The following is a 22,441-nucleotide window of genomic DNA, read 5'->3' on the forward strand; positions in this document are numbered from 1 at the left end:
TACGGATTTTGTAGAGAATAAAAATTGCCTCAATCTAAAAGTGTAAATTTGCACACGTGTTACCATGCACAATTAATTGCAAGGTAACAACAACTCGACTCACTTTGTTCCCATTGAAACAACAGACGTCTATTTCAAGATACTTTACCTTGTCTCTTATTCAAACCTGTTGCTTTCTGCCTATGTATGTGACAAGTCTCTCTGTCTTCTCTCTAATTAGTTCATCGATCTGTGCACACGTTCTTTTTTTATAACTGTTTTCCTTGTTCCTTGCCGTACACACGGGTCAGTCATTTGCATACAGCCGCCATATGCGCCTCCGTGCTTTGTTATAAAAGAGTTTATTATTCATTGACAGAAGATTAAAAAGATGGAGTCGTAGTATTACTTTTCACCTCGCCAAAAGACCAGGAAATATGTCTTGAGTGAGTTAATGAATGAGTGAATGATTGAAATTCTCTCGTGTGCGTATACTCATGTATGTGAATGTATGAGTGCATTTATGAGTCGAAAAGTGAAAGAATAGATGACGGAGTAGATGAATAAATATGCGAAAATGTCGACTGAATATTAGGATGGGATATAAGCGAACAAATAGATTGCCGAGTTGAAAGTTGAGTGAGAAAGTAAGGAATTGTGAAAAGTGGGCGAGTGTAGAACATAATACGTGTGTGTGTGTGTGTGTGTGTGCGCGCGTGTGTGTGTGAATGAGTAGATGGATAAGTGCGTAGCTCAGTGAGATGAGTGATTAGTGAACGAGTAAGAAGGATAGATACTCGAGAGTATTGGCATACGAATACGTGTATCAGTGAATGTGTGAGTTACTATCGAGTTACTAAATGGGTTACACAGGGAAGGAATCAATAGATTAAACAGATGTGATAATTTTACTTCGGTATCAACATTTATCAAAGTTCAAAAGTCACATAAGCATAACGGTTAATTGAGTGCCCGGTGGGTATATTGGATATCCTCTTTTATGAGTTTATAAGGTCCTTTACTAGTTCGATATCCGTGGGCCACGTGTTGAATAACACCCTGATTTCCTTGGCCCAGTGATTCATTAGCTGATATATTGAGTAAGTCTGAATCGATAAAGTAAGAGTTGTAAATTATCTACGTGTCTGATGATAATCAAAACTTCATCACTCATACAAAATGTATTTGATAAAAATGTACTAATAAGAGACAATGTTCATTTGTTTTCTTTGTAGAAAGAAAATTTCACCGAGGAAGTGAATAATATTTAAATAAATCAGTTTATACATTCATTTTTGATAGGCAGACGATAATGAGAAAAAGTTAATTAATTGTATGTATGTGTTCGTTAATGTCTGTGTGCGTATACTTATAAGAGTGTGTATGCGCGAGTTGAGATAGCATCCCCAAGGTCAACGGAGGAATGGAGGAGGGCAGAGTAAACGTAGATCTTAGCTCTATCGTGGATCTTGGCTCAACTGTTTATTGTAAAAATGATGTATTTTTATGCATTCAAGGTGGATCAAAACGGCAGTTTTTATAAATTCAGAGAAATGCATCTGATTGTCTTAGAATGTTTTTATTTGTCACTATTAATTTATGCGAGGTTACGCATAGAGAAACATGTACAGAAACCATTTCACACATTTTATCTTTAATAGCAAATATTAAACTTGGCTAGCTATATAGTGAGAGTAAAATGTGATGATTGATAATATTGATTGGGCGAAATTTGATTATCTAAGAAAGTAGCTGAACAATAATTTGTTAACATTAGAATTGAAAATGACTATATTTTAATAACCTAAGGAGCAGCCCCGTAGAATTGCTTTTTACAGACCAGTATTTGTAGAAAAACATTCTGCTCATGGAAGTTTCGTTTAATTTTATTAAGAGAAAGTGAAAGGAAGGAAAATTAATGACAGCGGTTATAACTATGGTTGATTAAGCTGGAAAAGAGTTCTACTTGTGCTTACATGTTTGTGAGAGCTATTAAGTGTGGAAATAAGCAAGCGTTAGATGCGTGAGAGAATACATGAACTAGGAGATTATAAATATACTCATTGAGTGAATATGTGAGTTAGTGAGTAATGAGTTAAAGAAAGGCTATATTAGTGGAGTAAATAAGGCAGAGTGATTGATACTTTCATGAATGTATGAATAAGAACAAAGAGCAGTATATGTTTTGATACTGCATTTCATATTTTTCTCTTCTTGGTCAGTGAGAGTGAAGTCGTTTAATACTGAAGCATTTAAGAAATTGTCTAAATCTAGAGTCACTCGTTTTGGGTTGAACTGTATTTTACCCACATTAAAAAAAAAAGAATGAGTTTTTCTAACTCCGTCCTCGTTGGAAGAATAGTACGTGTGTATGTGTGTTAATGTGTGGTTAATTGGAGAATGTAGTGAAAACGTTAATGAAGAGATGGATGTGTCCATGCTTAACACAATATTTAAATAATTTGATGAGTTAAGCTAAAGGGTATAAGACGATAGGCGTATAAGATTGTTACGGATTTCTTATTTGCCCTGATCAGACTGACAATAATAAATTAATCAAATTACTCACATAACTTGTGTGCAGCCACGTGGTTTGCCCATTCGAGCTCCGTAAGCGACATGTTGAATAACATCCTGATTTCCCTGGCCAGGATATGGAGAACATCCCAAAGAGAAAATCTCCCAAAGAAGCACACCAAAAGACCTAAAAATAAACAAATGTGGGTAAAAATACGTATTCTATATTCTTTTTCTTTATAAATAAAAGTTTGTTTTTCGTCTTATAATGTTCAACTAATAAACGTTCGCAGAAATAAAGACACTATCAAAATGTTTGATCCAACTTATGTAGCGTCATTATGAATAGTTATCGATAAAGAAAAGTTAATTATATTAGAAACTGAAATAAAAATACATTCAAAATAGTATATTCATCGTTGTATATGAAAATTAACTTTTTTTAAAAATATACACCATTAAAGAAGGCATTTGAAAATCGTTCAAATTTTAAAACATTGTGACCGCCAAATTTATGATGCGTTTTTGAGTTTCATAACAAAGTTTATCTTTAAAAACCTACGAACAATCAGATAATTATCTAATCAATGTAAAATTTTAACCGATTAATAAGTAACGAATGCACTTTATATGGGTGTAAATTTTTTCATATATGTTTGGGAATGTCATGCCCCCCATTTATTATTTGTCCCTTCTTCAATCAGTTTAAGTCCAAGCAACCCACTAAGCACCCAAACATTTCTGTGGTAAGAGGGCGAACGAGTGTAGAAAAACAGAAAAAAAAACACACACAAACAAAAATTCACATATGCCATCGATATCAAAGATTGAAATCCGAAATTTAATTGCGTTGTATTTTTGTAACGTTTGTGTTTAGAAGTGTGAGATTCATTGAATATGTTATCAAAAATTATCATCTTTCAGATGATGATAAAAATATTTTTTAACCAAAACGCTAAAATAGGCATAGGTTTTAATCTTAAAGAAAAATTAAAAAATTTATTTAATAATATGTAAATTTTCCATGTACCAGTACATAAAAAATGATTTAAAGAATCGATACCAAAAAAATGAATAAATAAATAAACCGGGTTTGAAATTATAAGGATAATTTGTATCTGCGTATTACGGGTTTTTCAAGATATAGCAGCCCGTTACGGTTTACAAAAGGTTATCTCCCTTTTTAAAAAGTCACTATAACTATGAAGATATGGATTTCCATAAATGATCGTTATGATATTTCAGTTGCATCCTTTCAGGGGGTTACAAAAATCGGCCCTTTTAAAGGCCACCAAATTCTAATGAAAGTCCTTGTCAACTTGATTTACGCAATAAAGAATTGGAGAAAATAAAATACGATCTAGTTCATGGAAAAAGAATGTGGCTCATTGGTGATTATTAATTAGAAACTAAGAAAGGAAAAATGATTCTAATCATAAAATTAAAAACTGACTAAATGTTATGTTAAAACTGAGAAATATAATGCTAAAAATGTATGTTTGATGTATAAATAGAAAAAAGCAGTTTTTCGTTACTTTTAACAAATATTAAGAAAAATTAACAGTTTGATTGAGCAATTATTATGAAGAAAAAAATTATAAAACTAAAAATAACACATTTTACCATAAATGGCGTTTTTGATTATAATTTAATTCAATTATTTTTAAAAAAATGTATTTGCCTGTCTAATTACATTAAAATTCATGAACATGCTTAAATTGATATTTGGACGTTAATGGTTTACCATACCTACAATCCGAAATGGTGGCGGTAAGCACATGGTTCCTAAAATGTATGAAATCTAGCTAAGTAATTAAATAATTTGAATTTATTTAAATATAAGATAATTATATTCAAATATTCTTGCATATTCTTATGGTTAATCATAGTAAATTTTATTAGGCATGAAAAGTTAGTTTAATTGATTCGAAAATCTTAAAAAATATATATTTATATTTTGTTGACATTCGGCGACAACTGGTTCAACGCGTTTTTTTATTTTTGAAAAATGTAAAACTTAAAATTCTATTAAAAATTATAGAAAACTAGTTTATTATTCTGTATTTACTATAAATAAACCTTAGATATATTTTAATAAGTTTTAGAAAAAACAGTTTTCGATCGATTGGCGCTCACTAATTGCTAGCATTTGTATATTTTCACATTTAAAATAATTCAACGAATACGAATTTTATTAGGATTAGTCTAAGTATTTTGCCTTTTTACACCGACAGGATATTTTGTTCAGTTACCACTTCGAAATAGTATTTTCTGTGTTCTTCTATGAAGTGATAATTTACATTACCATTGTTTATTTAAAAATAAAACTGCGAACTTCGTTAATTATTTGTTTTATTTTAAAGTTATAATTAGCTCGGACTGATCACAATAACCATAGGCAGTGGTTGTTGTATTTCAATTCAATCACACATCAGGATTTATGTTTTTTAATGGAAGCCACAAAGTGATCATATATTGATTAATTTGTCAATGAATATTATTTTGTATTGGTAACTTAAACAACTTAATAAGTACTATTGAAATTAAATTCAAACAGCAGGGTATTTACACAGGTGTTTTATCGTTTGTTCTACGCCATTTCCGATTGCAAAACTTCATGCAATGTCTAACAACACATACGCACCATATAATATACACAGGCGACAAAAAGAAAGTCCACACTTGTAATTTTTTCAAAAACTACAAATTTATGCTAAATTTAATGGAACAGTTTAAACAAGCTATACCTCATTTGATTCGCCTTTTATTCTTCTAAAATTTTCCCTGTTGATATTTGACTTTTAATTGAAATATTCTAGAGTTCACGCCAATTTTAAAAATAACTTCAAATTGAGGAGGCAAAAAGAAAGTCCGCACAATGGAAAAGTGTTATTTAAATGTAACTTTAGAACATTAATGCAACATATATACAACAGGAACACAACGAAATAGTTAATATTTAGTAGCATAGCCCTTCTGCAATTTGACAGCCTGAAATTCTTTTGGGAATTCCTTGAATTAGACTGCAGCAATACCCCGGGAAAAGGGCAACCCACTTTTCTTTAATTTTTGTCCAAAGTTCTTCCAAATTTGACATTATATCATTGTGTAGCTGTTGCCTGATGTAATGTCATACGTTTTCGATAGAATAAAGGTCTTGAGATTGTGCGGGCCAATCCAAACACGGAATATCGTTCTCTTCCAGGAACCTCTTGACATTGCCAGCTGTGTCAATAGGAGCATTATCCTGCATGAAGATAAGAATATCATCGAAATTCCGACCAAAGTATAGAAAATGCTCAGTCAACATATTAATGTACTTGGTCGAATTAATTCGACCTTGCAAGCGAACTATAGGCCCTGGACAATTGGTACTAATAATGCCCCACATCAAAACTGGACCTCCATCACCTTGCAACGTTGAAACGGGCCACCTAGGATTAAATTCTTCGTCTTTCCTTCGACGGACGTACTGCCTCCCATCACTGCCTAGTCTATTGAACTTGCTTTTCTCGTTAAATAGCACTTTTTACCAATATGAAGAGTCATGATCTTCATTGCATCTGACGAAGTCCAAATGGCGCTTTTTGTTCTTTTCAGAAACGATTGGCTTGCGTCTTGCAACATATCTTCGCAAATCAAATTTTTTTAATCTGTTATTGCCGGTAGAAAGAGAGCACATTTTAACAAGATTGCACTGTTGTTGAATTTGGGGAGCCGTTTCAAATCTGTTTCTTAGGTTGAGGATCTGCATAGCCTTGTCTTCCCTGTTAGAAGTAATTCTAGTACAACCAGATTTAGGGGCATCACGAACACAGCCGGTGTTTTGGTGTTTTTGCACGTCTTTCGTGCCGTTTTCTCATTACATTTCAAAGTGTGACCGATTTCTCGATTGGATAAACCAAAAAGGTGGAGTGAATGAGCTCCTGACGATTACTAAGAGAAAGTCATGGCATATGGACTAAATGTTACATTGTATAACCTGGAACAACAACAGCTACCATTAAAGATGTTTTGTTGCCTGTTGGTGGATATTTTAAACTTATTTAGGGGCGATAATTTAATATGGTTGATGTGTGATTGAATTTGTGCGTGCGGACTTCCTTTTTGCCTCCTCAATTTGAAGTTATTTCCTTTTTAAATTGACGTGAACACATATTTCAATTAAAAGTCAATATGAGCAAGCAAATTGATAGAGGAATAAAAGCCGAATCGAATGACGCATAGTTCCATTAAATTTAGCTTAAGTTTGCAGGTTTTGAAAACAATTACAAGTGCGGACTTTCTTTTTGACGGCAGTATATATATATATATATATATATATATATATATATATATATACGGGCGCGCGCGCACACACGCACACACACACATATATATATATATACATATATATATATAGTAAGTTATAAAATGTATATGGCGATTAAGCTACACTGAATATTCCGCGTTTCATCCACTCTAGGACGCTTATGCGCGAATTCTGTGCGAATTCGCGCATAAGCCTAGAGTGGATGAAACGCGGAATATTCAGTGTAGCTTAATCGTCATATGCATTTTATAACTTACTAACTAGCTCTACCTACGTATTGAGCACTTTTAAAGTAAATACTTAAAGTTTACGCATAAATCTATACTTCCGTATATTAATTTTATGTGAGTAAATTAAGTAGTTATATATATATATATATATATATATATATATATATATACATATATATATATAAGAATGACATTTTCCTTCAATAATTACACGTAAATACGCATATAACTAGGTAATATGGTTTTTTTTCTGCAATGCGTAAAGTACAGAATAATGAGAGATGTTTAAGAATTTATTTTTAACACTTTATCGCCGACCTTTATATATATATATATATATATATATATATATATATATATATATATACTAGCAATACTATATATATATACTAGCAAATTTCCAATATGGCTGTTTTTGTTGTTCGCTAAATATTAAATTAATAATGTCTGTACTGCAAACATATACTAATCAGTTGTTTTATTTTTTAATAAGTATGATAATAATAATATGTATCTCCAACGATCGCCACAGCTGTTGCTATGTACCATTATGTAAGTGTATTTAACATTATCATTCCAACTTTTTTACCATTTAAAAAAAGCTTTAATTTAACTGATAATAATTTTTACAAATTTTTTACAGCATACAAAATTAATGTAAATGCTACACAAAAATCGTCTCTATGTAGTGATGATTGTGAAGCCGTAGCCATACACATGTTTAAGAAATCTAGAAAAAAATCAAATAATAATCTGTAATTTTCGATATTTATTCATTATTAAATAAACTTGCTTAGTAACTAATCTGTGATTGAACTTTTTCAGATGCATGTGATGGCCGTTGGTATCGCGCTCTGCCATCATATGCATCCTCTACATTGGTTATGCATTTATGGCACCGTGCTATTTGTAAATAGTGTTTCCAGGTTAAATTCAAATAGCTAAAAAAAATTTTAATAATGACAAAACACCCTCCTCTTCCGAAGTTTAAAATTGCTTTGTAAATAAAAACAATAGTATTTCACATAGTACCAAAAATAACTAAGTACCCGAAAAAATGTACCCGATAAAATGTACTTTGCATTGTTTAACGCTTTTAATATTATTTTTAAAAAAAATCATGTACTCATTGTCAAACTTCTGCAATTTAAAGTCGAATTTTCCGTGATTCTCGGTAGGCACCCGGCGAACGACGGAAATCGCTGGATTATACCGATTGAGCAAAAGGAAACGGGAGCGAATAGTCGTTAAGAATAGTAAGAAGAAAAAAGTAAAGGAAAGATTTTAAAAGGAATAATAAAAGAAAGGACAGATTATCATTGTGCCAACGTATTATAAACACCCCCAATCTCCCCATGTTTAGTACGGCTTTCAAAATAAACATCCCCAACCTCGAAAGCCGTTCTTACACAGGGAGGTTGGGGTGTTAATTCGAAAGCCGTTCTTAACATGGGGAGGTTGGGTGTGTTTATACTATGCTTGGGCAGGTTGTAAAAAAACAACACAAATAACTTTGCATACACAAACAAAACAAAAAATCACATATGCAGTAATAACGTCTTTAAATTATACTCATGTAAATTTAGTGAAACATTTTTAATAAAAATACAAGACAAAAAGAAACGATTGTCAATGTATAAACATTCTTGTAAAAATAAACTTTATGCAATTTTATTCTTTAGAACAATAATTCAGCGGTACGCCAAACACAATTATATCATACCAAAGTCAATTTCGTTTAATAAAAAAAAAGTCAACTTTATCCCCGTTGCATAATTTTGATTTACAAAAAATAATAAACGTGTTTTTTTACATATTTTTACGAAACGAACTTTTTGATACGCTCGTCCCTGAAGATGTCGCTGATATGAGATATGTATTATTCTATTTTTAAAAATTAAATAAAGTCGGCAGAATGCGAATGAGTGTTCGCTGAATGGGATGTTTTCACAAACGAAAATAAGAAAACGCGGTGTAAACAATGAACCTCCTCTCCCACAAGAAAGGAACGAAAACTGGTTGTGAAGTAAGAGTTATATCGCCTGATTGTACCCAAATAATACTGTAAAATGGCTTATTTCTCTTTGTGTCTTCCACTCCCACTCTCTGCATCTCTCTATCTATAACTTTCCCTCCCTCCGACTGACTATAAACAGGAGTAGTTTCGTGTAGCTGGTTATGATGTAGCCTCAATGATGAATGTTTTGCGACTGTTATATTTTCACAAATAAATAATAAAAGTCCAAAATTTTTAAGCGGAATAATTCCGTCCATAATAATAAAACGAAGAATATGGCGGTGTGTTTTATAGTTAATAGCTGTTCGTTTATTTGTTGGAATAACCAAATGTTTCCTCCAGAGGGGAAAAATTGCGTCTCTTTTATTATGTACAATAAAGTCAAAAAGAGCGACCACGTGCAATTTTTTATTATTATTTAATAAACAGATATTCATCTACTTAAGGTTTAATATTTTCGGTTTATAACAAATACCTCATCAGGATCTTTTAACAACAATACATTTGTCATACTTTTTTCCATGGTGTCGTTTTACACAGTTTATTTGTCGAAGATGGCGATTGTGTATTGTCCAGTCGACGTGCAATCAAATCTTTTTTAATAAACAAATATTAATCCATTTAAAGTTTCAAAGTTTCGGCAAATGTGTAGCAGTTACAGGTAATACTTTTTTTAGAACCACGGAGAAAATGAAATTCAAAACTCGAGGTTAGAAAAAAACGACCATGTGCTAATTTTTATATTTTTAAATAAACAAATATATTTTTTTTAATAAAGAAATATTAATCTATTTAAAGTTCAGTCGAAAGTTAGAAACTTTAAGCAGTTCGTCGGCGCATCATCCATTAAAATCCTTGGAAAACAGGTAGCGGGATGCAACATTTTGTCGATGGGTCAGTGGTTGAAACTTGGATGGTAGTTCAGGACCTATCAGTTTGGCGATTCTTTTTTTACCGGTTCAGGAGCGAGAGACTAGTAATAAGTACACTCGCTACTAGTTTCTCGCTGTGAAAACAATACTCCATACCTGGGCAAACGGTGGCTTTGTAGAGGTAAAGGATATTTTCAGGCGTAAGTAAATTTCTAGCACGGTAGAGCGAGCCAACCTTCTTTGCAGCGGCCGTGGCAATGCTCTCCATGTATCTGTTCTAACTCATGTTCATTGTGAACGTTAAGCCGCGCAATTTGAAACAAGTTCTTCCATGTAATGTATCTTTAGTCATAGCCATTATTGGTTGAAAATCTTTCTTGTAATTATTGAAGGAGAGAAGCTTAGTCTTGGCAGCATTGAATGTGACCATGCATTTTGGTCCCCATTCCACTACAGATTGAAGGTCTTCCTCTAGTGTTTCTGCCATTTTTTTTTATATATGTGTTCATTTGTTTTCCCCTCGTGCCTGTTATAGAGCGTGGTGTCATCGACAAATATACCTATCTCAGAGACAATTTTTAAATTTTAATTAATTTAAAAAATTATTTTTATTAATTTCATTTGGAGTGAAATGATGACATTCCTTGAAGATAACTCATCGGGTTTTCCAAATTAATACATGAATACATTGACACAGTTAATAATTAGACAACTCTTGCTTCACAGTATGTTTCAACATTATTGTGATATTTTTCGGCCCCACATCCCGGCATCATGATTTTTAGAGAAATTAATTCAGCAGGTTTTCGAAATTAATACATAAATACTTTTACACGATTAGGAAAACCCTTGCTTCAACATGAATTTTAATAATGTCGTGTTTCTTTTCACCCTCATTACCAACACCATAATTTAAAGAGAAATAATGTTATTTTCGGGAGATGACTAAGCAAATTATATAAATTTTCATGGTTAAAGATTAAGCATCACTTATTGGTACTCTATATAAGCTCCAAAACAATTTGCTGAGCTTTCCATTATCCCGATAAGTCTCCTCTTTACGACCAGATTCTTACTGTTTTAAGTCCATATATATATATATATATATATTTAAAGTGATGGTTGTGTAGTTCCAACGAGAGAAAAAATGTATATTTAAAAGAGTGTAGCCATCAACAATTGTGGGTTTTTTTAAAAGGTTTTCATCATATTTTTATTTTAAAATATTTTTATAACGCGTTTCGAGCTTAGGGTGTGCTCTCTTCAGATATTTTCGTAAAAAGTTTTTCTTTAAAATGGGAGTTTGTGGATATGCCTCCGCTGATATTAAATATGTTTTTCATAGTGGTGACTGGTGCGATGCGTGTGTTCAGTGTTTAGACATTCTGTCTCCAGCTGTAAGTGTTTCACTGTGACCGGTCAAAGTTAGTTTCAAAGAGTGTTTTTTAGTCCATATGGTGAAGGTTTTTATGGCTTCTTTAGGGTTCTTTTTTAAAAACTTTCTTTCCCCATGTATAGCATACACTCACACACAATCCCATACGCATACATATATATTCATGTACACGTACACATGCACACGCACACAGGCACACACACATACACACACGTACATACATAGAAATATGTGTAGGAGCATACATATATACACATATACATACCCACCTACACACTCACACACGTACTCGCATACATCCACCGCTAACAATTATTTTTATTTTTTTATTTTTATATATATATATATATATATATATATATATATATATATATATATACACTTTTTTTTTTTTTTTTTTTTTTTTTTCCCCTACCAAAACACGCATGTATATATGCGCTTAATCATTCAGACATACGTACACGTACCCACACACACACACACACAAGTAAGATGGAGAATAATAGGTAGAAGATATATATACACACACATACACGCACATACACACATATATGTACACACATATATGTATGTGCACATACACTCACAAACATCCACATACTATGTAGGCACATACACACACACATGCACACACACAGACATATGCAGGGGCTCACATATACGCGTATATCCATATTCACACGAACACATTTACCCACTCATACATGTGCATACATATGTACATATACATACATACACACACATACATACGGATGTGTATACACTCATCCACCCATATATATATGGGCACATGCACTCACAATCCCACACACACACACATATTCATACATCCCACCTTATGCATATATTGGTTGAAGTTTCCTTTCCAATCCATGCACATATGCATACATGGATTCGGTCACCCAAACATAAGTGCACGTATACATACAAACAAGATGTAGCATAGATAACAGATGATATATAATTACACACACACGCATACATAACCATATGTGTACACCCACGCACATACACGTATACACACGCGCGCACGCACACATACATACGTTTAATTTCTAGTTGTTTGTTTAGTTAAGAGAAATGGTACTGTACTGGGTATGGGCGCGCGCACCCGCGAAAGTTTGCGTGTGCCTTATTGTGCTTTTTTGTTGTTTCGTGTGTGAGGGTGTACACCTACCCAAGCATGCATGCGTGTAAGTGTATTTTGTGTTTTGCCTATTTATGTGTATAATTATGGAGAGACGTTTAAGGCGGGGTTAAACTTTGTTATGAAATTTTTTTCTTGAGTTAGCAAGTAGAAGTAGTTGTCAGTTTGGAAGATGGGCATTATCTCGAATCTGCCTCCACTGCATGCGTGTATATGTTGTGATACATGTAGGTGTCTATTTTCCGCGATTTTGATGTTGGATCGGTGTAGGGCTACTCTATTACTAAGGTTTTTTGTAGCGCCTATGTAGGATTTATCGCATGCTGGACATTTTATTACATAGATCACGTTTTTTGAGGTGCAATCTAGGTTTTTTTTAATTTTGAATGTTTGTATGGGGTTCGCAAATGTGTATGTGTTTCCCTCTAATATTATGTTGCAGACTCCACATCGTTGTTTGTTGCATTTTGTGACTCCTTTTGTTGCGTCTTGATTGAGTTTGGATGAGGTAAGAATGCGTTTTAGGTTTTTGGGTTGGCGTTTGCTTTTTATTATTTTTGTTGTTTTAAGGAAATTGTTTAGTTTGCTGTTTTGGTTAAGTAGGACGAGGTTTTTCGTTATCTCTGTAAAAAGTTCAGGGTTGTTTGTGTTGTGTGTGGAGACGTATGTTAGGATTTGTTCTTTGTTTCGTTCTTTAGGGGTTCTCAAATCTTCTACTGGTATATTTGTCGCAAGTTGGATCCCTTTGTCTATAAGTTGTGATGGGTATTTTCTTTTTCTTAAATTTATTCGTAGTTCCTTGAGTCGGATTTTTCGAAGGTTATTGTCCGTGATTATGGTGCAGATTCTACGTGCTAGGGTGTAGGGAATTGATTTTATGCAGCTTTTAGGGTGGTGACTTTTAAAGTGTAGGTATTGTTGGGTGTCTGTAGGTTTGCGGTAAATGTCTGTGATAATGTTATTGTCTTTAATCTTTATCAGTATGTCTAGGAAAGGTAATTCTGTAGAGCTTTGTTCTATGGTGAATTTAATTTTTGGGTGTAGGTTCTGGAGTATGGTGTGTAAGTCTGTGATGTCCCCCCATGTGGGTTTCCATAGGATGAAGCAGTCATCTAAGTACCTTTTCCATGATTCTACAAACAGTATTTTAGTGCTGTGGCCAAATTTTTGTTCTATTTTTTTATATAAGGTTTCTTCTAAGTAGGCTAATGTAAGGGTTGCGTAAGTCGGTGCCATTTTCGTTCCCATTGCTGTACCTAGTGTTTGGATGTAGTTGGTATTGTTGAATTCGAAGGAATTATTATTTAGAATTATGTCTATACTATCGATAATGAATTGCTTTGTGAATCTGGGATGTAGTGTTTGTGCGTGTCTGTTGATCCAAAATAGTATTGCTTCTTTTCCTAATTCATGGGGTATATTACTATATAAACTACTAACGTCAAATGTAACTAATAGTGTCCCGTTTTCTACTGTATGTGGTAAGGTAGTGAGAAAATGGATGTCGTCCCTTATGTAGCTCTTAACTTGATCTGTGAAAGGTTGTAATAAGATGTCTATTAAGTTGCTAAGTCTGCTTGTCGGACAGGCTGGTCCTGCTACAATGGGTCTAAATGTAAGGTCGCTAGGGTTTGGAGCGCTAATATATTCTGAGTTTTGTGTATCGATGGCAAGTTTTATTGTGCCAGATTTGTGTATTTTAGGCAGTCCGTAGAAGTTGTTGGTCTTTGTAATGAAATTTGTGAGGAAGTCCTTTTCTTTCTTTTTTAATATTTTGTTGTGTGTTGTACAAAGTTTTGTGATTTTTGAGATGGTGGTGTTATCTATGTTGGTACTAATGGGTTTATAGTAGTGTTTGTCATCCAGTAATTCTGTAATTTTTGTTTCATAATACGTTCTATCCATGATTACTACGGCACTGCCTTTGTCTGCTTCTTTTATTATTATGTCATTATTATTACGGATCTTTTCGAGTGCTTGTTTTTGCTTATGTGTGAGGTTGTTTGTGGTTTTGTGTTTTTTTTGGAGGTTAAGGTTCCAGAGATTTTCGAAGTAGCTGTTTAGTTCTTTTGTGTTGTTCTGTTTATTAGGGAAATATGTTGATTTGTTTTTTACTAAAGAATCATCTTTGTCCCCTTTGTTATCTAGTGTTTCTATTAGTCTAAATTTCCGTTCGAATTCTTTAAGGTCCTTTTTTAGTTCTGCTATATTGCTTTTAGGGGTGGGGCAGAATTTGAGGCCCAGCTTCAGTATTTCCATTTCGTTCTTTGATAAGGAGTATGTGGATAAATTGATGATTTTGGGTCTAATTTTTTCTAACCTGGAATTGTTGTTCCCTGGGGGCTTCCTAAAAAATGCTGGGAGTTGTTTGTTTCCTTGTTTCGAGGAGTGGTGTGTTTTAGGGTGGTGTGATGTCTCCTTGTAAAATGAGTGTCGTGTACAATATTGTGAGGGTTCAGTGATAAATGGTTGAATGGGTTGTCGTTATATGTTTTTTGTGTTGGATAGTTGTGTTTCAGTTGGAATTGGTGTTGCTGTTGAGGATACATGCATTGTTGTATAGGGTTGTGTTGTCGGGGTTTGTTGTAGGGGAGGTCTGTTTGTTGGGATTGGTGTTGCATGGGATATTCTGATTGTTCCCGTTGATGGGGGAGGTGCCTTAGGGGTTTGTTTCTTTGTGTGGGATATGAGGGGTGAGAGTTGTAGGTAGTGTTTTGAATTATGTGATGTCTCAGGTAGTTGTGTTGCATTGTGGGGGTGTTTTGGTAGGGGTTGTTTAGTAAAGGTATTTTTTTGTTGTTTGTGTTAGCGATGTAGTGTCTGTGGGAATGGACTTTTGATTGTGTTCGCTGAATTGGGTGGTAATAGTTAGGTTTGTATTGCTTAGGATTGTATATAAGTGGGTATTTTTGTGGAGATGTATTGTGTGGTATGTTGTCCGGTGTGTTGTGTTTGTTAATGGTGCGGGTTCTTGTGTAATTTTGAGGTGTTATTAGTGTGCGTTTTGGCTGGGCCAGTTGTTGGGAATTTGTGTAAGATGTGAATATATTGTGGTTGCTTCTTTGTGTGTAGTTGTATCTGTTGTGTGGATATGTTTGTGTATGGTGTATGTTTCGTTTCTTACCTTTGTTATGTGATCTCTGTGTTTGCGGATATCGTGTAAGAGTGTTCTGTTCCTGGTTGTCCTTGTATGTGTTTGTCGATTGTTTGTTTTTTTCTTTTTCCGGCAGGTTTTTTAGCCAGGTTATTTTCCGTCCAATGATTTCCCTGGATTTTTCCTCCTCTTTTTTGCATTCAGAATCCCAGAGTTCCAAGAGGGGTTGGTGTGTTTCCTTGGGGCAGAGTTCCTTGATTTTTTTAAATATTTTATTGTCAATTTCTGTGTACTTCTCCGTAGAGTGTACTTTTTTGTCTTCCCGTATGTCGATTTCGGCCTGAAGTTTTGAAATACATAGGGCTTTTTTAATTTTCACTTGTTCCTCTGTATCTTGTGGTGTAATTTTTTCCCGGAATTTATATGGAATGAATTGGTCCTTCATCGTTAGAAATGTCTTGTATGTTGCTGCGGTGTCACTGCATTTTACTGCATGGTAAAAGAACAAAGCTCTACAGAATTACCTTTCCTAGACATACTGATAAAGATTAAAGACAATAACATTATCACAGACATTTACCGCAAACCTACAGACACCCAACAATACCTACACTTTAAAAGTCACCACCCTAAAAGCTGCATAAAATCAATTCCCTACACCCTAGCACGTAGAATCTGCACCATAATCACGGACAATAACCTTCGAAAAATCCGACTCAAGGAACTACGAATAAATTTAAGAAAAAGAAAATACCCATCACAACTTATAGACAAAGGGATCCAACTTGCGACAAATATACCAGTAGAAGATTTGAGAACCCCTAAAGAACGAAACAAAGAACAAATCCTAACATACGTCTCCACACACAACACAAACAACCCTGAACTTTTTACAGAGATAACGAAAAACCTCGTCCTACTTGCGTATATGTGAGCCCCTGCATATGTCTGTGTGTGTGCATGTGTGTGTGTATGTGCCTACATAGTATGTGGATGTTTGTGAGTGTATGTGCACATACATATATGTGTGTACATATATGTGTGTATGTGCGTGTATGTGTGTGTATATATATCTTCTACCTATTATTCTCCATCTTACTTGTGTGTGTGTGTGTGTGAGTACGTGTACGTATGTCTGAATGATTAAGCGCATATATACATGCGTGTTTTGGTAGGGGAAAAAAAAAAAAAAAAAAAAAAGTGTATATATATATATATATATATATATATATATAAATAAAAAAATAAAAATAATTGTTAGCGGTGGATGTATGCGAGTACGTGTGTGAGTGTGTAGGTGGGTATGTATATGTGTATATATGTATGCTCCTACACATATTTCTATGTATGTACGTGTGTGTATGTGTGTGTGCCTGTGTGCGTGTGCATGTGTACGTGTACATGAATATATATGTATGCGTATGGGATTGTGTGTGAGTGTATGCTATACATGGGGAAAGAAAGTTTTTAAAAAAGAACCCTAAAGAAGCCATAAAAACCTTCACCATATGGACTAAAAAACACTCTTTGAAACTAACTTTGACCGGTCACAGTGAAACACTTACAGCTGGAGACAGAATGTCTAAACACTGAACACACGCATCGCACCAGTCACCACTATGAAAAACATATTTAATATCAGCGGAGGCATATCCACAAACTCCCATTTTAAAGAAAAACTTTTTACGAAAATATCTGAAGAGAGCACACCCTAAGCTCGAAACGCGTTATAAAAATATTTTAAAATAAAAATATGATGAAAACCTTTTAAAAAAACCCACAATTGTTGATGGCTACACTCTTTTAAATATACATTTTTTCTCTCGTTGGAACTACACAACCATCACTTTAAATATAAATAACTACAACGACAGAATGCCAGCAACAAGAAAAAAGTCTCTGGAGGACCTGATGGATTCACAGACAAACCTCTCCATAGAACACAAACATCTCGAGGACGGATTGCAACAACTAAATGAGAAAATGGACAGAATAATCCAGCTCATTTCCAACCAACATGATAAGAAAGAGATACAATTTGAGGAAATCATTAACCAACTCAAAGCACAACAAGAATACCTGGAATACTTTAGAAGACCATACATACAGAATGAAGTACTAAAAACCAAGAAACGGAATCTCCAAAACTGGAACATCCTCCTTAAACAAAGAAAAATGGCTTTTTACCATGCAGTAAAATGCAGTGACACCGCAGCAACATACAAGACATTTCTAACGATGAAGGACCAATTCATTCCATATAAATTCCGGGAAAAAATTACACCACAAGATACAGAGGAACAAGTGAAAATTAAAAAAGCCCTATGTATTTCAAAACTTCAGGCCGAAATCGACATACGGGAAGACAAAAAAGTACACTCTACGGAGAAGTACACAGAAATTGACAATAAAATATTTAAAAAAATCAAGGAACTCTGCCCCAAGGAAACACACCAACCCCTCTTGGAACTCTGGGATTCTGAATGCAAAAAAGAGGAGGAAAAATCCAGGGAAATCATTGGACGGAAAATAACCTGGCTAAAAAACCTGCCGGAAAAAGAAAAAAACAAACAATCGACAAACACATACAAGGACAACCAGGAACAGAACACTCTTACACGATATCCGCAAACACAGAGATCACATAACAAAGGTAAGAAACGAAACATACACCATACACAAACATATCCACACAACAGATACAACTACACACAAAGAAGCAACCACAATATATTCACATCTTACACAAATTCCCAACAACTGGCCCAGCCAAAACGCACACTAATAACACCTCAAAATTACACAAGAACCCGCACCATTAACAAACACAACACACCGGACAACATACCACACAATACATCTCCACAAAAATACCCACTTATATACAATCCTAAGCAATACAAACCTAACTATTACCACCCAATTCAGCGAACACAATCAAAAGTCCATTCCCACAGACACTACATCGCTAACACAAACAACAAAAAAATACCTTTACTAAACAACCCCTACCAAAACACCCCCACAATGCAACACAACTACCTGAGACATCACATAATTCAAAACACTACCTACAACTCTCACCCCTCATATCCCACACAAAGAAACAAACCCCTAAGGCACCTCCCCCATCAACGGGAACAATCAGAATATCCCATGCAACACCAATCCCAACAAACAGACCTCCCCTACAACAAACCCCGACAACACAACCCTATACAACAATGCATGTATCCTCAACAGCAACACCAATTCCAACTGAAACACAACTATCCAACACAAAAAACATATAACGACAACCCATTCAACCATTTATCACTGAACCCTCACAATATTGTACACGACACTCATTTTACAAGGAGACATCACACCACCCTAAAACACACCACTCCTCGAAACAAGGAAACAAACAACTCCCAGCATTTTTTAGGAAGCCCCCAGGGAACAACAATTCCAGGTTAGAAAAAATTAGACCCAAAATCATCAATTTATCCACATACTCCTTATCAAAGAACGAAATGGAAATACTGAAGCTGGGCCTCAAATTCTGCCCCACCCCTAAAAGCAATATAGCAGAACTAAAAAAGGACCTTAAAGAATTCGAACGGAAATTTAGACTAATAGAAACACTAGATAACAAAGGGGACAAAGATGATTCTTTAGTAAAAAACAAATCAACATATTTCCCTAATAAACAGAACAACACAAAAGAACTAAACAGCTACTTCGAAAATCTCTGGAACCTTAACCTCCAAAAAAAACACAAAACCACAAACAACCTCACACATAAGCAAAAACAAGCACTCGAAAAGATCCGTAATAATAATGACATAATAATAAAAGAAGCAGACAAAGGCAGTGCCGTAGTAATCATGGATAGAACGTATTATGAAACAAAAATTACAGAATTACTGGATGACAAACACTACTATAAACCCATTAGTACCAACATAGATAACACCACCATCTCAAAAATCACAAAACTTTGTACAACACACAACAAAATATTAAAAAAGAAAGAAAAGGACTTCCTCACAAATTTCATTACAAAGACCAACAACTTCTACGGACTGCCTAAAATACACAAATCTGGCACAATAAAACTTGCCATCGATACACAAAACTCAGAATATATTAGCGCTCCAAACCCTAGCGACCTTACATTTAGACCCATTGTAGCAGGACCAGCCTGTCCGACAAGCAGACTTAGCAACTTAATAGACATCTTATTACAACCTTTCACAGATCAAGTTAAGAGCTACATAAGGGACGACATCCATTTTCTCACTACCTTACCACATACAGTAGAAAACGGGACACTATTAGTTACATTTGACGTTAGTAGTTTATATAGTAATATACCCCATGAATTAGGAAAAGAAGCAATACTATTTTGGATCAACAGACACGCACAAACACTACATCCCAGATTCACAAAGCAATTCATTATCGATAGTATAGACATAATTCTAAATAATAATTCCTTCGAATTCAACAATACCAACTACATCCAAACACTAGGTACAGCAATGGGAACGAAAATGGCACCGACTTACGCAACCCTTACATTAGCCTACTTAGAAGAAACCTTATATAAAAAAATAGAACAAAAATTTGGCCACAGCACTAAAATACTGTTTGTAGAATCATGGAAAAGGTACTTAGATGACTGCTTCATCCTATGGAAACCCACATGGGGGGACATCACAGACTTACACACCATACTCCAGAACCTACACCCAAAAATTAAATTCACCATAGAACAAAGCTCTACAGAATTACCTTTCCTAGACATACTGATAAAGATTAAAGACAATAACATTATCACAGACATTTACCGCAAACCTACAGACACCCAACAATACCTACACTTTAAAAGTCACCACCCTAAAAGCTGCATAAAATCAATTCCCTACACCCTAGCACGTAGAATCTGCACCATAATCACGGACAATAACCTTCGAAAAATCCGACTCAAGGAACTACGAATAAATTTAAGAAAAAGAAAATACCCATCACAACTTATAGACAAAGGGATCCAACTTGCGACAAATATACCAGTAGAAGATTTGAGAACCCCTAAAGAACGAAACAAAGAACAAATCCTAACATACGTCTCCACACACAACACAAACAACCCTGAACTTTTTACAGAGATAACGAAAAACCTCGTCCTACTTAACCAAAACAGCAAACTAAACAATTTCCTTAAAACAACAAAAATAATAAAAAGCAAACGCCAACCCAAAAACCTAAAACGCATTCTTACCTCATCCAAACTCAATCAAGACGCAACAAAAGGAGTCACAAAATGCAACAAACAACGATGTGGAGTCTGCAACATAATATTAGAGGGAAACACATACACATTTGCGAACCCCATACAAACATTCAAAATTAAAAAAAACCTAGATTGCACCTCAAAAAACGTGATCTATGTAATAAAATGTCCAGCATGCGATAAATCCTACATAGGCGCTACAAAAAACCTTAGTAATAGAGTAGCCCTACACCGATCCAACATCAAAATCGCGGAAAATAGACACCTACATGTATCACAACATATACACGCATGCAGTGGAGGCAGATTCGAGATAATGCCCATCTTCCAAACTGACAACTACTTCTACTTGCTAACTCAAGAAAAAAATTTCATAACAAAGTTTAACCCCGCCTTAAACGTCTCTCCATAATTATACACATAAATAGGCAAAACACAAAATACACTTACACGCATGCATGCTTGGGTAGGTGTACACCCTCACACACGAAACAACAAAAAAGCACAATAAGGCACACGCAAACTTTCGCGGGTGCGCGCGCCCATACCCAGTACAGTACCATTTCTCTTAACTAAACAAACAACTAGAAATTAAACGTATGTATGTGTGCGTGCGCGCGTGTGTATACGTGTATGTGCGTGGGTGTACACATATGGTTATGTATGCGTGTGTGTGTAATTATATATCATCTGTTATCTATGCTACATCTTGTTTGTATGTATACGTGCACTTATGTTTGGGTGACCGAATCCATGTATGCATATGTGCATGGATTGGAAAGGAAACTTCAACCAATATATGCATAAGGTGGGATGTATGAATATGTGTGTGTGTGTGGGATTGTGAGTGCATGTGCCCATATATATATGGGTGGATGAGTGTATACACATCCGTATGTATGTGTGTGTATGTATGTATATGTACATATGTATGCACATGTATGAGTGGGTAAATGTGTTCGTGTGAATATGGATATACGCGTATATGTGAGCCCCTGCATATGTCTGTGTGTGTGCATGTGTGTGTGTATGTGCCTACATAGTATGTGGATGTTTGTGAGTGTATGTGCACATACATATATGTGTGTACATATATGTGTGTATGTGCGTGTATGTGTGTGTATATATATCTTCTACCTATTATTCTCCATCTTACTTGTGTGTGTGTGTGTGTGGGTACGTGTACGTATGTCTGAATGATTAAGCGCATATATACATGCGTGTTTTGGTAGGGGGAAAAAAAAAAAAAGTGTATATATATATATATATATATATATATATATATAAAAATAAAAAAATAAAAATAATTGTTAGCGGTGGATGTATGCGAGTACGTGTGTGAGTGTGTAGGTGGGTATGTATATGTGTATATATGTATGCTCCTACACATATTTCTATGTATGTACGTGTGTGTATGTGTGTGTGCCTGTGTGCGTGTGCATGTGTACGTGTACATGAATATATATGTATGCGTATGGGATTGTGTGTGAGTGTATGCTATACATGGGGAAAGAAAGTTTTTAAAAAAGAACCCTAAAGAAGCCATAAAAACCTTCACCATATGGACTAAAAAACACTCTTTGAAACTAACTTTGA

At 34.6% G+C, this 22,441-nt stretch overlaps 1 protein-coding gene across 1 annotated transcript in view; it reads right to left on the bottom strand.

Moving 5' to 3' along the window:
* LOC145256188 (uncharacterized) overlaps window positions 1-22,441 on the bottom strand; it is a 491,452-nt gene that overhangs the window by 15,084 nt on the left and 453,927 nt on the right. The window contains exon 19 of the mRNA XM_080114776.1: window positions 2,549-2,683. Coding sequence (XP_079970902.1) covers window positions 2,549-2,683 — 135 coding nt within the window. The remainder of the gene's footprint in view (window positions 1-2,548; window positions 2,684-22,441) is intronic.

This window comes from Euprymna scolopes, chromosome 32 (genome assembly GCF_053919585.1).
Source record: "Euprymna scolopes isolate OS-2025 chromosome 32, ASM5391958v1, whole genome shotgun sequence".
In the NCBI taxonomy this organism is placed as follows: Eukaryota; Metazoa; Mollusca; class Cephalopoda; order Sepiida; family Sepiolidae; genus Euprymna; species Euprymna scolopes.